Genomic DNA, 18,557 nt, shown 5'->3' with positions numbered 1-18,557 from the left:
AGGATATCATTAAGTGATGGTAATTGTTGCCACAACAATCGTGTTTTTCTTCTAGGGCTGCACGAAATAAGCAAAATAATACCTCCCACCATAAAAAAGAAAAAAACAGCAAAGCATTCCCTCAACACCACTTGGAATGATTGTGCTATACACATTAGCATGCATACTGCTCACACCCATATATTTACTGTTTTCTGCTGATGGTGGCAGATTTTTTTTTCATACAAGTATCAGTGCTGAGGAGTGGTGGTTTATTGTCGTGGTTAAAGTGTAGCCTGGCGTGTGAATCCGAATAGGACTCCCCCTGGGATAGTGGCTCAAAAACAGACACAGCTTTGTTTTTCAGCCTTGGTGTAAAACAAGCGCACAGTCACACACACACACACACGCACACACACACGCGCATAAAAGCATACACACACAGGTAACAGTGTCAGTGGCATGGCCCTGGACTCAGGGTTTTTTTTTTTTTTTTTTTAATCAAATTGAACCAAAAGCTTTTCTAGATCTAGAAATCTAACATAATGACTCTTAGAGTTAACTTCATAGGTTAGGTATTTGAGGATAAAGACATCACAAGAGCCATTAAGAGATAATTCTTTTTCCCACAGAGTTAAGATTACATCTATTACAACAAGTTCACCCGCTGCCTTTTCTCTTACATCCTTCCAGCTTCAGCTCCAGCTCCCATCCAGATCTAACAGTGCTTTCGTGTTTGACCCACTTTTACAAGACAGAGACAATGGCAAAGAGAAAGAGAGGCAGAAGGAAAATGATGAAAACGACACCAGTGGAAGAGAGCGGGAGAGTAAGGACAGAGAGACAGATTAAGACAGAGATGCAGAAAGTGGAGAGAGGCAGGAAGAACGAGTGAAAGAGTGACAGCGGCGAAGAGAATGATAAAGGTGTAGAGAGAGAGGAAGAGAAAGGGGTAAACAGAAGGCAAAGCTAAAGGCGCCTGGGAAGGAGGGGAGTGGGTTGAGCAGGAGGGAGGAGGGAAGCTCTGCTTCTCCTAATAAAGGGAGTGTATGTGAAAGGAGGTGCTGAAAAACGTTAGACTGAGCAGAGAGCTGTTACCAGAGAGAGAGAGAGAGAGAGAGAGAGAGAGAGAGAGAGAGAGAGAGAGAGAGAGAGAGAGAGGACAAGAGAGAAAGAGTGAGAGAGAGGGGGAGACAGAGAGGAGAGAGAGGGGCAAAGAATAGAAAGAGCATTGTGTTGCTGCTGAGAGAGAACCCATGTCTGCACAAAGAGGTAGGTGTACTGCTATGACTGGCACACAAACACACACACATGCATGCACACACACAAGAGTAGGAAATCCTAATCACCCAGTGTGTACTGCACACAGTAGGACGTAGCAGAAGTATGTACAGTAAATGTTGAGTATCAGGTGAGTGTGTGTTCTCTTCCAACTGTGTGACTTGCTTTCCTGCATGTAGCAGCTGTGTGTGGGGCAGGTGTGTGACTTTTCCATATCATGAGTGGAGTGTGTGTAAGGCAGCAGAAGCAGGTGCCTCTGTATGCGTGCGTGCGTGCGTGTGTGTGTGTGTGTGTTTTGCATGAGGGATTCAGCGGGGGTTTAAGGACCGTGTGATTCTGTTGCTGAGGATAAACACAGTGGCACTTACACAGAGCCACTCTTCAGATCATGTGATGTTCATGCCAGTTTCTGACTGAACGTGCATGTGACTGAGGGTAACTGCGCAACATTATATGATTAATTGAATGCACTTCATGTTTTGGTTAAAGTTTGACTCGCAATATTTCTGACATATGGTTCAATATTTTTACTGACGCACAGATGACTCAACAGGGCAATTAGATGATTACTGTTTCAACAATCGTGCTTCATGAACCAGAACGGGTGCCGTACTTCTGACCAAAGAGTTTTCAACTGAGCCAAATATTATCTGTATGCCCATGTATGATTTGCTTTAGGCGACTTAGTCGTCAGTGTAATTCAAGAATGTTTAGACAATCTCACAATTGTAAACAAAAGTCACACTTGCTTATGTCTGGTGACTGATGCTTTACCTAACGTTTTCCAATGAGCGACCTGGTTTTTAATGTAGATTAAAGGCAGCTCAGCCAAATTACAAATTCAGTTTATGCCATAGAGATTTTTATTTTATGTGCTGAGGATATATACATAGAGAGAGTTATACACTATGTCTCTTCCTTCACCCCGTTACATTTCAGTTGCGGTGATTACTCCAAATTTTATGCGTCAAAAACAAAGTATCTTTCCAGAATCAATATCTGAGATATTCTATTCATTTTACTCTGGAAGTAATTCTTAACTTTCAGTTGAATTACAAATTGTTTGTAATTTGGGTGTTGACCATTTAACATCAACTGAGCCCAGTACAGTTTGTGCCTAAATGAACTGTTGTGCTTTTTAGTTATCAGTGAATTCAAAGATGTTTGGACAATCCCAAAAATGTATACAAAAGTCAAATTCACTTATGTTAAGTGGCTGGGACTTGATCTAATCTGTCAAGATAAGGCACGTGGCACTCCATGTAGGTAAAAGGGTAATCACCGAAATTACAAAATAAATAAATAAATCACTTGCCCTGCAGATGGTTTTGGTTTTAAATGTTATGGTTTTAAGATATACAGCATGTCTCGTTGTAATGGAGCTGAATGCAATTTTATTTGCGGTACTTGCTTGAAATAACATTAAAAAAGTCAACAACAATGTGTCTTCTCCCCAGAAGCAATGACCTGAGACAGTGGATGTACCTTTACTGTGGGATTTTCAATGCTGCTTTCAATTAAATCAAACTGATGGGGTTTTTTTTTAATTTTATTAGTTTTTCCAAAAATATGCTATATTGATCATATTGAAATCAAAAATGATCAGACAACCTCAAAAATGTGCACCAAGTTTACAGTTGAGTATGTTTGGTGACTGATTCCTTAGCTCAAGCTGAGTAGTTTAGTTGAACTGGCCCTTTAATGTCGATTAAAGGGCCAGTTCAACTAAATTTCATTTTCATTTTCAATGCCGTGAGCACCACATATGTATTAGAGTGAATTAAGCCTTTAATCTTAAAGATGTAGTATCTCAAATCCTCAACAAATTAATCCAAAAAATTTCAGTACCAAAACATCATTATAGGTTTTGTTTCAGGCCATTTAGGTATCCAGAATGATTGGACAATCCCAAAAATGTATACAAACGCCAAATCCGCTTCCAGTATGTTCTGTGACTGATACCTTATCTACAGGGTCAGCCAGCTGTCCATATAGATGAAGTAAACACCCAGTCACCACTGTAGGAGTAACAGCTACAACTCCAACATTGCTGAACGTTCCTGGTTGTTCAGCAAGATCCTTCAAACTGAAACCGCAATGGCTATTTTTTTCTCTGCAGAAGGTCAGGGTAGACCAGCCACGCCAGAGTTACTGTCAGTCTGTCCTGTAGGCGAGGTCAGACTGAACACCAGCGAGGACAGACCACTTCCCCATGGTGGACAAACACGCTTCTCTCATTTCTAATCATATGACGCTGCCAGAGGTTCCCTTTTCAGAGGAAGTAGCAGACGAGGCAGTTTCACAATAGTCCAATGAGAGTATTAATAGAGCTGCTAAGTCAGTGTTGTGTCTTTCTGCATTTAAGACAAACAAACGTCTGACTGATAAAGTGGAAAAACTTGAACCAAAGAAGTCCGGTGACAACTCAAGGGCACTGTGTTTAGAGGAACAATGGGGTGTGAGAACGATTTGTTTATCCATGAGAAAGACAGGCGCTGTGTTGATTTTTGTGGGTGTACGTGGATTTGTGTTCAGCTACGGATGAAAATAGCATGGTCTATTTACTCTGAAGTACATAATTAAGCACAAGAATTCAATGCATCAAATACAGTCTGCACTGCAAATCCATCATTAAGTGCTTTCGATTCAAACTGTTGTTCTGTCTTCTTCCGATCATCAGAAAAATTGCTTGTGTGCGTAGGGCTGGGTATCTTTTAAAAAACTCTGTACCAGTACAGATAACTTGACGTTGATGCTGGATTCCAAAACGACACCTTTTACAACACCAATTTTATAAAACTCGCTTTAACAAAAAGAAAATTACATTCCACATTACAGTGCAATTACTCCCTTCACATGAGGAAGCTCAACCTGGATAACAGGACTAAAATGAAGAAACTGACAGAATATCTTCACAATATTGGACTTTATGAAAATAGAAATAACTGTCTGCCAAATGGGAAGAAGAAGAAGAAGAAGAAGGAGGAATGACTCTGTAAGTGACGTTTGTGGTATTGCAAAAAAGTAGCAGAGTGAGACCTCTTACTTTCTCTGTGCTTCAGAGCAGCTATCCCGGATCTGGCAACCATCCACCGTATCAACCTCAGGTGTATTTCTCTCCTTTTACCTGTTAGTCTCTAAGCATCATCAAGCCATTTTTCAATACCTTTTAGGAACAAAGCAAAGCAGTCGGTGCCATAAAAGTATCAAAGTTTGGTACCCAGCCCTACTTATGCACTGCAGCATGCCCCCAGGTCAAAACACTCATTATCAAGTACAATGCTGGGAACTTCTTTACTGAAACATATGTGCATTGAGCCTTTTGATATTTCATTGCACTCTTTGCTCCACCACAGTTATCCGACGGCTGTAATTTGTCATCACTTTGCTTTTTCAGGTATCGTGTTTTCAACAGTAGCTAATAAAATATCACCATCTGTAATGTCATTCCTTGATTTTTCTTTCATTTCCTTCTTAAACTGTGAGTACAATGAGTACTTTCAACTTTGGATACTTGATCTAATTTTCCCGCTGATACTTTTTTATATGTATTTACTAATACGTTAATGCAGGACTTTGTAAATGAGTAATTGTACTCTGTGGTATTGCTAATTTTACTTGTAAAGCATTTAAACACTTGTACAAATACATGAATTACCTCTACAATGTTCATGTACATGTGTCCACACACAGGCTTAAGACTTGTTAGAGCTTAACCACCAGGGCAGCACAACAAATTTAAGATCTGCCTTCCAGGGACGTTCTTGTCTTGTCTTCCCCTTATTATGAAACCACAAAGTCGATCCCCAACTGTGTCACCCTTTGACTCACGGCCAAGCGTAAAGTAACAACCCTGTCAGTATCTGCTGATTCAAAAATCCCTCCGCCTCCTTCCTCTTTCTCCTCCCCTCCTTCCTCCTTTGCTTTGTATCTCTTTATCTCACCAGAGTTATAAACCCATAGTCTCAGATCAACAAGGGTGGAGACTCTTGTGTCATATGTCGTAAAACACCAAACAAGGACCTGCCTGCGCTTCTACATACTGCCAGTAAAAACTCCATAGTTGTGTGCCTCTTTGCGTGAAGACGCCACGTTAGGCTACCCTATGTGAAGCAGTAAAGATGGCTTTCTGCTGTGAATGTTGTTTCATGAGTCAGTTGCTGAATATTGTTCTTTGTAGGTGAATGCTCTGCATGCAGAAGAAGTTGATGTTAAATGTCGAGTCTCCTTCCACGGTGGTCTTTTTAATTTTTAATGATAAGTAAATGTTAGTTCAAGTACGTATCAATGTTTTTCATTTACTTAGCTTGCAAAACATCTCTTCAAATTCTTCAAATATTTGCATTACACTCTATATACACTCAATAAAAAAGGAGTCAGAGAGATACAGGGAGTGATAACGGATATTCTTTTTTCCACTTGTATTTCCCTGTGCGATCGCTCTTTCACCACGTCGCAGACTGAACCATCCTGGCCTCACCTTTACACCACATCTGTGTTTACAGAGGGGTCAGAAATGGAAACAGTGCAGCGCAAGTGCGATTGTGTGGTTTTCATGACGACGCATTTGTGTATCTGCAAATCTGTGTGTCTGTGTATAACAGTTTGCATGTGTGTGTGTGTGTGTGCGCGCATGTGTGGGCCTTTATGCGGGAAGACTGTTTTGGAAAGTGACGGCATTCTGGTTGATCCTCACTTCTTTAAGTGGCTGCTTGCAGGTGAAGTTTAGGGTTAAGATGAGGTTTGGGACAGTCCAAAGGGTTGGGGTTCGGCATGATGTGATCAATAGACAATGCATGATGTCAATAAGATTCCTCGTAAGTACGAATGTAAAAACGTGTGTTTGTGTTGCCTGACGGTGTGTTTTGGTCTGTGCTGATGCTCCATGACGAGTGCCCACTATGATCTCATGCACTTAATTTGCTTCTCAGGTAAGCCCTGTTTTCTGTCTGAACATGTGTTTGCGACTGTAACTGTTTACTTGGCTGACAACAACATTATAATCAGTAAGTGATTACACATAATGTGACAGTCTTTCCGTACTTTAATCTGAAAGCAAATTGGAGAAGGACTTTGATTTGAAGCTAAACGTTCCATGTCTTGCTAAACACTCATACTTGCAGTGTCCTGAAGGAAGGGTGAGGTTCAGGTCTGCCCAGGGCACCTTCACAGCTCCGCTCTAACCACTTCCCTCACTGACTTTGATTTGTCCTGTAATAATAAAGTTGGGGTTTTGTAATTGCAGCCAGCTGTCATTAATGGAGTGATTCATTAATGCCGAGGCTGCCTGTTGACTTCACCCGCAGACGCATCACAGATGTTCTCATACATTTTAGATGTGCTAGACAAACAGTCATTATAAATGACATAAAGTATAAATGAAGGCATGTGAGGGTGTTGTAAAACAAGTAAACATATGTGGCAATCACATGTGGTTTCATTCTTTCTTCACTGCTGCTGAATGTCTTCAAGGAAAGGTTTGATGAATCCTGTAATCCCGGTGAGGCAACACGCTGGCCTTGATGAAGCTCAGACAGTAATGCAGACAGGGTTAGTGGTTGGACCCCCGCTAAGAATGGCGCTGTATGAGCCTTTGATGGCCGACGTCAGTGCGTGTGGCTGTACCAAAATGTTTGAAGCTTAATTCATAACATTTGAATTCTAAATCAAAATTTGCTGTGCAGCTTTTTGGCTTTTCTTTTATTTTTTCACGTGTTGCAAGCTGTTAGCTCTCCTGCTCGATGCATACAAAAGGAATGACGTGACTGTATTAACAGAGCGGGCGAGCTGCAATCTAACAGCACCATCCTTTACATTTATGATCATTTTGGCTCTATATCTGTATAGTAAAGTACTTTAGTCATTAGAAAAAAACATCATATTATGGATTTGCATTAGCTCCGTCATCACTTTCATATCAATGACAAAAACAAATTTCTTCACTGAATTTTAGCTCAAGTTTGAGCTCACGTGTTTTGAACAAACTAAAAAAAGGTCGAGCCAACTTGTAAGGTTTTGTTTTGATAATTTGCTTTTTATTTTTTTAAAGCACTTGAAAGTCTGAGTCACTCATGGAAAAATTCCATGTGCGACTCGAGGGTCCATTTCCTCGCTTTTCCGGACCTTTGCCTGACAACCAACAACACAAAATCATTGATCTGCAAAGCAACAACAAGCTCAAGGCTAGATACACCAACCTCCCTCTGCGGACTTTCCCACTCTGACGAGGCATGCACTCAAGTTTGCATCTCTGTTTGGGACAACTCGCCACTGTGAGCAGTTCCCTTCAAAACTGACTCGGTTCTGCTCAAGACTGACTGACCCAGACCTGGAAAACCAGCTGCAAGCAGCATCATTATCACCATCTGACATCAGACGCCTCAACAAAGACAAACAGTTCGAGCCATCGCACAAGCTGTTGGTGTGATATACGCGTTCTAAAATTTAGGATGGACCTCAAAGGACGTTATATAAACTGAAATGGGCCTCGAACGGAAAAAAGTTCCCCACCCTGATATTAGACACACTGCGTCCCACCTACAGTGTAACCAAAACAAATCCTGAGACCATTTTTATTGAATGTTTGCATGTTTTATTGCTGATATTCTATCACGTGGGAACAAAAGCTGGAGCCAAAGTGGACGTGCCCCTACAAGACACTGAGACTTAAAAACAAGAATGTTTTAGGGCATGTTTGTTTGTCAGGTGTCTCAGCCTGACAGTAAGCCCTGGTCGTTGTCTCCGTCTTGTTTTAGCACAGCTCCACCCACGCCTCCTCCGTTTTGCCCAGATTTAGCTCCATTATCCACTATTATCTATCACTATTATCCAAGTGTCAGTGGGTCATGGATGAGGAGGGTCATGTTTGTGTCTAAAGCAACCAGAGAGCAGCCACATGCACTTGGACATGCCTCTTTCACACTTCCAATTTAAATCTGGTGGTGCTTTAAATATTTTATCTTTGCTTTAATTTTAATGAATCAGCACAGAGATACATGAGTTTGACTGTAATTCCCACTTCAGCTGGGTGACAAAATTATGCTCATTTACAGAATACATGGTGAATAAATAAAAAGCCAGATTACTGCCAGACCGTTCGTGGTTTAGAGAGGACCTGGTTTGCGTTTTACAAGTAGAAAAATATCCATGAACTTTGGTTGTTTGCTTGGAGCTGTCATGGTCAAACAATTACAGGATACTTTCTTGTGGCTGCGTGTGTGTGCGTGCATGTGTGTGTGTGTTTCCTTAATGTTTAGAGGCTTTGAGTCACATGGTTCTCCCCGCAGAGGCAGGTTGGGGAGTGACAAGTAGCATAAATAATAAGTTAACAGCAATTCTCTAGTTTGTGTTTAAATATGTGTGTTTGTGTAGCTGCATGTGTTGCAGCAAGAGAGGCAAATAGCAGAATGGATCGGCAGATTTGCAGGCAAGTCGTGCTTCGAGTCTGCGCGTGCACGCACACACACACACACGCACACACACACACGAGGTCTCCAGGAATGCCTTTTCTTCTAATAGACGCACACACCGCCTCAGAGAAAAGCAGGGGATTCCGATCCGTCACAGAGATGACATCACAGGCTGCCAGTAAAAAACAGCTAAACAAGGGAGTCCCCACTTCCCCTCCTTCCTACACATCCCACAGAATGAAAAGAGAGAAGAAGAAGAGAGCGGCACAAGGAGGGAGGGAGTAGTGCTGGGTGAGTAACTCTCAGAGAGAGAGAGAGAGAGACAGAGAGAGAGACCCCACAAACAAGCTTTAGCTGTGTCTCCATAGTGACTGGCTCTGCTGCCCCAGCTTGGGGAGGAAATGCCAAACTCAGTGCTTCAGAGAACTACACAAACACACACACACACGCACGCACGCACGCACACTCACGCACACACAGCTCTATTCTAAGCCTCTGTGCGGCCACGACGGAAAAACCTCTCCTCATCTTATCACCCTGCTACCTCCCTCGGTCCATTCTCTCCTCTTCCTGTCCACCCCGTATTTTCCTCTCACTTCCACTCTTTCCCTCTCTCCCTCCTCCCTCCCTTGCTCTCTCTCTCTCTCTCTCTCTCTCTCTCTCTCTCTCTCTCTCCCTGTCTCTCTCCCTCTCCTGTCAGTGGTAAGTTCATTGAAGTAGACCGCGGAGGTAAGTGCTCTCTTCCGCTCTCTGTTCGCCGTTGGTTCGCTCCATTAGTGTGCTGTAAGTTTCAGGTTTTGTGTGTTTTCCCACAGTACACAAAGGTCAGGTTTACTATCACTGCTGCAGCTGCTGATGCAAAAGTGTGTGTGTGTGTGTGTGTGTGTGTGTGTGTGTGTGTGTGTGTGTGTGTGCTTTTCTCTGTCCTCATGAAATGTGTACTGTACTCTACAGTCGGGTCAGTTTCTACAATGTGTGTGTACTTTGCCAGCTGTTATGTGGACCTAGATAGCATCTGCCAGTTTACCTACCTTGGTATTAATCAAACAACCCTGTGTGTGTGTGTGTGTGTGTGTGTGTGTGTGTGTGTGTGCTGAACAATTCAGGCTGGTATCTTGTTCATCACTCTTTTCTTTCACAATAGTCTTGTGAATACAGGCGTTCTGTTACACCCTTTTCTGGGCTTGTATAAACTATGAATATATAAACTCATATTGTCTACAATGCCACCTGTGTGTGTGTGTGTGTGTGTGCGTGCGTGCATCAAATCCCACAAGTAAACACTGGAAACTCTATGACTAATAGGAAGGCGTATGGGGACCGAAACACCAAAAACAGCAGCAGACTGATATATATTGAAGATCAGAATAACAACATAACAGGATGTTGAAATTAATTAATTAGTGTTAGCTAACACTGACTCTGTGCTGTACCTTTAATCATAACATTCCCGTAATATTAAAGTTATCTTCTTGATTGAAGCCAACTGCCCTTTTTTTCAGCTATTTCCACAATAATGACCGTCAAACTGGTTTCCCTTTAATCGCTTTCCAAAGGGGAAATCTTGCAGCGTTAGTTGAGCACTTTGGTGGGATACCCTTTGAAACGTGCTGTGGCTGACATAACAACGCTTTTAGAGCTAATGAACAGGTTGGCGCGAGTTCAGACAAACCGAATCAGAAATCCATCTGTAGTCCTTGGTTACAAAACAACACTTAAACAACAATTAAACACCCTCCGCAAACCCCTGACAGCCTGTCTCTCATACATACAAATACACATGCTGTGACATCACGCACATCTGGATGCAAGACTGACTAACACACCCCCTTCCTCTTTCCAATGTGTCCCCATCTTCCCCTTTCTGCCCTGGCTACCCTCTCGCCTCTCCTTCCTGTCTGTCTGTCTTTCCGCCCCCGCTCTCAGAGATGAAAGAGAAGAACCCCTGGCACACGCCTGTGACCATCATCATCACTGTGATTGCCGTCATAGCGATCGTTGCCTTGGTGACGGTGGCAGTTTTGCAGAACAGGCCCCTCCCCCAAAAGTACAAGGTATAGTAGAGGAAAATGCTAAAATGTGGTAGCCTGTTCGCTGTGTGGGATCCCACTGCATTACAGTGGGACCTCTGTCCAAAGTCCACAAGCCAAATATGGTCTCTTGTCAGGATGACCTCAACCTGTACTACTGGTTCAAGGAATCCACTACCAAATAAGGCCAATAGATGCTGATAAGAATATCAAATCACCACTGTCACAAATGCAGGCCTGTTGTTAAGTCTCACAGTTTTCACTGATTACAGTGTCGACTGTGAATGAAAATGTTTCAGCACTAAACCAATATTTCTTGTATGCAAAGAGGGAAAGTATTCCTGATATGGTTCTGGGAAGTTTGTCTGTGTACAGTCATTGGCTGACTGTTTAAACAGCATTCTGTGGCTGGCACTCATCCAGAGTTAATGTCACTGATCACTGAAGTGGAATTCCACCTCCTGTCTCCACTCCAGTATGGGATTGTGCTGGACGCTGGATCCTCCCACACAGCTCTGTATATCTATGAGTGGCCGGCGGAGAAGGATAACAACACTGGAAGAGTCGAACAGAAGCATTCCTGCAAAGTCAAAGGTATACACTGTACACTACGTCACACACACACACACACACACACACACACACACACACACACACACACACACACACACACACACACACTTCGCCCTCGCATTGGTGCGTCCAACCACTAATGCAAATATTTAAGGGTGCGCAATCATAATAGACGGGGAAGTTTACATACTTCACTTAGTGCTTTAACTGCTATCAATCATGGTAATTTAGCAACACCAGAACAATTCTTCAATAACTTCACAAGGCACAAATCATGGCAACAAGTGCGTCCCAGCAGTCTTCCCCTCTTTTTTGTAGTTCTATCTGTGCTACTCCACACCTGATGGATTACTGTATTGGAAAAACCTTTTATTAGTGATTTACTTACGTTTACAGCTGCAGATCTGATGGCTCATTATAAAGTGAGAAACCCATGACAGACTACTAATGAACTAGTCACTTTGTGGTAAACCTAATGAAAAGCTGTTCTCATATATCACCAAGTCTGTGTCAGGTTGTAAATGTTAATAAGTTCTGAATGAATGATTTTGGTCCAGATGTTGTGATGCTTTTTTATAGAGAATAAGTAGTCAAACGAGTCACTGGATTGGATGGATGGTCCTTTGTGATGAATTAGAAACAGCTAGCTAAAGAGACACTGCAACTTACGCTAGAGGTAGACATAAACCAACCAAAATGATTTTCACAATGTGGCAAATCAAAAGGTCCTCTAAAAACTGAAGCTAGAGCCACCTGGACATTAGCCTTAGCTCTGCCCGACCATCTCACTGTGACAACAAGAGTCCGGGTTAAAAAAATGACATAAGGTGTTAATGATTAAGCTTTAGAGCTCCCAGTTGGCTGCCTTTAATTACCTTTGGACAGAGCCATAGCGAGGCCGAGCTGTTTCCCCTACTTCCAGTCTGTATGCTAAGCTAAGCTAATGACCTGCTGACTGTAGGATCATACTCAACAGGCACGAGGGAGTATCTCCTCATCCAACTTTCTGCATGAGTGAATATGTGTATGTCCAAAAATAGAGAACTATGTCTTTAACAAATTATTAATGAGTCATCAATGAAGCCATTAGTTAATGAATGCATAGAAAGCAGTACCTACTGTGACTGTGTTGTATGTACAGATAAGAGGTCAAGCTGTATTTTGTCTTCAAACTAGCATGAAAATGCAGTTGTGTCTGTCCAAAGTGCGTCAGTCTCAGGACAACTTTCTTATGCAACCAACTGCTCTTGTTGAAGTATTAAGGCACTTTTGAATACACACCACATAACAGATATGAACGTCAAACTGACTCCTAATCTTGTCTTCTTGTCTTCCAAGTTGATTTAACGGCTGCTTTTATCTATCAAAGCACGGTGAGGCGTGCTGGCCTCCCTCCTTATGTAATTTGGATTGGATATCACTGCTTAAAGAGGAGCAACAGGCACCAGACAGCTGATTCCTTCAGACAATAAGAGCAACATAGGGTTTGCTTAACACTACAGTGCCCAGCTGAGTCTCTTTTTTTTAATGAAACTACATTTCTGATTTTTTAAAAATGTATGTCTTCAGTAGTGTAAGTCAGAAAATACTGTGGGATGAACTGGTTTTGCTAGTCATGGGGAAAATGTGGAATAACGCTAGACAGACCCTTTAACACAGCTACATTAAGACAGACGTTAACACCTGAACCTTCTCTCATGCCAAATATGTAATCAGGCATACTCACACTGGGAAACTTAAACAGAGCAACTTAAGAGCTGAATACTTGCTTAAAGGAGGTTACATCAGGCATGTTTACAGGAGACAGACAGCTTCCTTTCTTATCCCATAGCAAATTTCCTTCCCAGGTCATGAATTGGTGAGGATGACCTTCAATTCTCAAGCAGGCTAGCATCTCTGAACTCAAGGCTCTTATTATGGCTGCTAAATTTAGACTGAATGACCTCACCCTCCTCTTGACATTCTGCTCAACTTGCAGGTCCAGGTATCTCCAGTTATGCGTCTGATCCACCAAAGGCAGGGGACTCTCTGGAAGCGTGCATGCACGAGGCTGAGCAGTGGGTCCCCAGGAAAAGACACCACGAGACCCCTCTTTATCTGGGAGCTACTGCAGGAATGAGACTGCTGAAGTACGGCAAGCGTTTACACACACACACACGGCCCTTATAGTCAAATATATAACATACACTCACAAAAAAAGTAAGACAGCGTGCCTTTTCATGGTATCCAGAGCCTTAACTCTGTAATTGTGTTCGCACTGGCAGTCGAAGTGCTATCTGTAGCCTTTCTATCCGCCTACTTCGTGATTTATCTCCACTTGAACTTAACTGCCAGAGCAGCGAATATGTTACTGTCAAATCCATTATATACAACACAGTACATTCATTATTTATGGGCTGCCGTATTGATTTGAATTATGGATGTGAGTCACTCTAATGAATTTATGTTGTGTGTGTGTATGCAGTATAGAGAGCAGCTTGGCGTCCGACCAGGTCTTACAGGCTGTGGAGAAAGCCCTGCAAAAGTTCCCTTTTTCCTACCAGGGAGCGAGAATACTCAGCGGCCAGGAAGAGGGCGCCTTCGGGTGGGTCACGGTCAATTACTTGGACGACCGCCTCACACAGGTCAGAACGCATGTGTCTGCATTCATGTCCATGCAAAGGTTTGTCCACTTTGGATGTGGTTTGTGTGTCAGTCAGGAATGTGCGCCTGTCTGTGTCCTCCTGCTGTACACCGATTTTGGTGCCTTTTTGTCTCTGCTGCAGGGCTTGCAAACCACAGGAGCCCTTGACCTTGGAGGGGCTTCTACTCAGATTAGCTTTATATCGAAGAATTATGATGGGTCAGAGTCACCAAGCAACTCTGTTACCTTCCGACTCTATGGAAATGATTATCATCTGTACACTCACAGCTTCTTGTGTTATGGGAAAGACCAAGCACTGCGAATGACACTGGCACAGCAGACTCAGGTACATTTTCAGGTCTCAGGTAGATTTTTTATTTTTCATATTTTGGTCTCTCTGTGTCTTACACCTCTTGATCTCACTCTCTCTCCCAGTCAGGTCCAGAAACAGTATTGGATCCTTGTTTCAACCCTGGCTTCAATGAGAAAAAGAACTACTCAGTCCTCTATGACAGCCCCTGCGTGTCAGATCGGAAACCCCAGAAAGCTCCTGCAACCTTCAGTCACACAGGGAATGGAGACTTCCTGAAATGCCAGGAAGTCATCAAAAATGTCTTCAACTTTAGTCAGTGCAAATATAGCCAATGCTCTTTCAACGGGGTCTTCCAGCCACTTCTGCAGGGGCAGTTTGGGGTAATGTAACAGTACTTATGCATCATCATACATCACCGGCCTGTGAAATACTGTGTTGTCTGGAGGATTGCACAAACAATGCACAGAGATTACACAACATACAGATCTATCAGTTGCAATCTGTAATAGTCAAAGTACACTGAGTAACTTCTGTTTTGGGCGTGACACAGCCTTTAATATCCTCACCTCACAGCTACTTGCAAATTAAAGACAAGTAACATCTGAGTCAGTAAGGCCAGAAAAAGCCTTATGAGTCAAAAAAAAAAAAAAACATTAAGTATTTATAAAATGATCACAGCATTTCCTAAAGACACCAGGATAAGTTAATTTATCTCTGCCTCATCTCATACGCTCTCTTACTCTCACTGTAGGCTTTCTCTGCGTACTACTTTGTGATGAACTTCCTCAATCTGACTGATACATCCCTCCCTCTGGACACTGTTAAGGAAAAGCTAAGAAGCTACTGCTCTACCCCCTGGAATCAGGTCAGGGTGTATTTATACATCCATTACACATGCACAACACACTCAAAAAATACTGCCATATTTGTCTACATTCCAGTCATATTTATGTCATCGCGCCTGCCCATACTGTACATTGATGATATCACTGCTTGAACAGATAATGCAGCAGCATCCAGGCGTAAAATTGAAGTATCTGGCAGAGTACTGTTTCTCCGGCACGTACATCCTCACCCTGCTGACAGAAGGATACAACTTCACCTCAGAGAGCTACCCCAATATAAAATACATCAAAAAGGTCAGAGATCACGGTCCACTCCTTTCCTATCTCACACACCCAGAGCCATGCCTCCTCCTGGTTTAAGTCATATCCTGAAGTGCTGGCAATCCCTCTGTGTGTGTGTATGTATGTATGTGTGTGTGTGTGTATTTGTGTATGTGTGCATGTGCAAGTGTGCCACTGAAAACTTCCATCTTTGTGAGGACCTAATTTTTGAAAAACATATGATTTGGGCTGATCCTCTGTTATTTAAAAGAGATATTTCAGATTAAGACTTGTTTTTTGTGCATTACAGCTGGGGTAGGTAATGAATTTGAGAAGTACTGTTTGCTACATTTGTTGAACACGCTACATATATTCACACACAGACACACACACGGTTATACAAGCATCCTGCAGAAGGTGAGGCCAGTAACTGAACCACCAACCATGCAATTAAGTGGACGATCTGTTCTATTGCCTAAGCCACAGCAGCCCTTGATATCTTATCTTGATAATAGTGATTATACATGGACAGCAACACATGTCACTCTGAATGCAAGGCAAGCCCTTTCCCCTCCCTTAAAGGTAGCAGTGAACTGGAGAAATTAGCTTTAATTATAAGAAAAGTAAAGCTTTAACATATACTGTGTTCAAATGTTTTCAGTAAAATACCCCCTTGTGCTTAGCTGAATAGCATATGGAGAGAAATTATGAATGTGACCACTCATCCTTCAGTATTTCCATGAGCCAGTATTACAAAACATAATGCGAACAAGACAACCAATATAACCACAGTATCACCCTATCATAGAGACCTGAGCGGTGAGCCAGCAGGAAACCCTCCAAAAACCACCGAACCCAATTCAAGAGCAGTAACTTTCACTACATTATCATCAAAGTAGGACAACATAATAACAACAGGGAAGCAGCTCAACTGCTAGGTTACATTAGCTGAATTAACGGTTATATTTCACTCCAATGCAAATGCAAGTGATTTAGCAGCATAACAGGTGCAGTATGGCAAAGTTAAAGCAGCACAACATCACAAAATGAGCACGTGGACGCTATGAATCCAAACAATTCATTCTAAGTTCAAGCTAGTTCAAGCTAAAACAGCAACAGCCACATAGCTAGCTTACAAAAACAGCCTGCTGTGCCAAAAACATTACTATCAATGATGGTACTTACCTGTGATTCTGGCATAATGGCGAGTAGAAATCAGGTATCTCCTTGTTAAGAGAGGTAGTAGTCCGACAACAAACTCTACTTTCTGTCCTGGACTCTGAAACAACGTCAAAACGCGTAGAAAACGACTTTAGCGTTAGCATAGTAGTACGAAGTGTGTGTTTGTAATGGCCGCGCTGTTCACCTGCATGGATCTAATTGGACGATACGAGTCAGCTGGTTGTTACGCAGCTGAGAATGAGCCAATGACGGTGATTCTCCAGTGTCATGTAACTGAGTGTAAAGGCTTTCATTAATCCACAGTAAAAATAGGATTAAAAGATTTAAACATTATTTAATCTAACAATAATTAAAATAAGTTTCTGGGCATTAAAAAACGGACAAATGGACAATAATATTTTATATGAATTAAAAGAAAACTTACTAAAAGAGTCTACAGATTAATGTATTAATTCTTCAGTAAAACAGGTTTCTAGAAAACAAGATAAAATAATTAACAATAAGGCATTTTGATGATGGTGGCGGAGAGCACTGTCTAATATGTTGGTCTAAAGCCTCCTGTAGGTTTTTATTTGAGTTGAGATCTAATGACAATGATTGATGATTGACATGGATTCTTTATGCTCTCCTTTTACTTTTTCCCTTTAAGTGTCTATTCAAATACAGTATGGATACCTCTAAACTGCCCCGGCCTGTAGTACATCAGCGAATGATAGTTTCCCCTCTCTTTTTGTGTCCAGATAAAAGGCAGTGATGCGGGCTGGACGCTGGGCTACATGTTGAATCTGACCAACATGATTCCAGCTGAGGCTCCTGACTCTCCCCCTCTGCCCCACGCTGGCTATGTCTCCATAATCACCACCATGGCAATACTACTCTTCATCCTCTTCATCCTCAGCCTTCGCCCTCTCTGGCTCCACTGCTCCAAACAGATTGTATAACCACACAGATACAATACAATACAATAGTACAATATCTATGACGGTGAAGAAGGGAATGAATGTGAGTGTGTTGCTGTGGCTGTTCTACCAATATGTGAATATGATAGTCAATTTTCCAGCCTTTGTGGGGAGGTCAAAGGTCAGCATCAGCTGCACAGCAACAGTCCTGCAGCTCACTCAAGGACATTTCAGAAGGACAAATACTTTCTCACTGGCGAGTGAGTTCTGCTACTGTGCTTGAAGGACATTTCCTGTGTTTGTGCGTAAGTCTGAGAGTGAATCTGTGAATTCGAACGCGTGTTTGTGTGTGTGTGTATGCACCCACATCAGTCTGCATGTATGCGTCTTGAATTATGATGTGAATATGATACTGTATAAATAAAATAACCCAAGTTTATATAAGATGTTTGATTCGCTTGTCATTTGTAAATATGTAATCAGTTATAAAATGTTTAATGTTGCATGATTCATTTATATGCACTTTATTGGATTTTTAAAAAACTACCATTATGAAGTTCTGCTCTTGATTAAAACCCATAAACCAGCAAAACGAAAATGAAAACAGCAGCAAAATGAACTATGGAAGTTAGATCCTTTTGATTATTTTGATTTGAACCCATTTGTTAAGCTGTCTCACTCGCTGATGAGTAAAAAAAAGATCAGATATAAAACATCCATCATATGCAGCACATTAGATTAGCAGCTTTGACCAAATATATGGACGGAAAAACTACAGTGTGCATATTCCCTCACCCTCAGTTGTAACAAATACATATTCTTGCAGCATAATTACATTTTTAAGAAACACTCTGTTCAGCAGCATGAAAGAAATATGCCCTCGAGGAACTAACTTTGTCTATCTTCTGTATGTAAAATGAATAGGCTGCCCTCTAGTGGTAGAATGGTGCACATTCCAATAAGGGAGGGCTGTATTAACAGAAACACATCCCTGTACGATGTAATGTGGCTCAAAGGCACCAAAAACCTCAAACTTCAAGATGATAATACAGTTGAATCAACACCTCTCTTAAAATGTGGAACAAAAACTGAACATTTACCCTTCATAAACTGAGGATTTACTACTGGATTGCTGCATTAGATTGTAAGAGCTTTAACTAAA

At 41.9% G+C, this 18,557-nt stretch overlaps 1 protein-coding gene across 2 annotated transcripts; it reads left to right on the top strand.

Moving 5' to 3' along the window:
• Positions 1-1,045: 1,045 nt before the first annotated feature.
• On the top strand, positions 1,046-17,846 carry entpd1 (ectonucleoside triphosphate diphosphohydrolase 1). 2 transcript variants are annotated; one of them, XM_076760741.1, is made up of 10 exons: positions 1,046-1,251; positions 10,596-10,723; positions 11,176-11,293; positions 13,251-13,401; positions 13,737-13,896; positions 14,038-14,241; positions 14,331-14,588; positions 14,960-15,073; positions 15,210-15,347; positions 17,237-17,846. In XM_076760741.1, exons 1-10 carry the CDS (start codon positions 1,236-1,238, stop codon positions 17,435-17,437), a joined length of 1,488 nt encoding a protein of 495 aa, XP_076616856.1. In that variant the 5' UTR covers positions 1,046-1,235; the 3' UTR covers positions 17,438-17,846. The 2 variants fall into 2 exon arrangements, with proteins under 2 accessions (XP_076616856.1, XP_076616857.1); XM_076760742.1 differs by lacking the exon at positions 1,046-1,251 and adding an exon at positions 9,380-9,398.
• Positions 17,847-18,557: the final 711 nt, after the last annotated feature.

Source organism: Chaetodon auriga, chromosome 20 (genome assembly GCF_051107435.1).
Source record: "Chaetodon auriga isolate fChaAug3 chromosome 20, fChaAug3.hap1, whole genome shotgun sequence".
Classification (NCBI taxonomy): domain Eukaryota; kingdom Metazoa; phylum Chordata; class Actinopteri; order Chaetodontiformes; family Chaetodontidae; genus Chaetodon; species Chaetodon auriga.
This window is presented reverse-complemented; position numbering and strand designations above follow the sequence as displayed.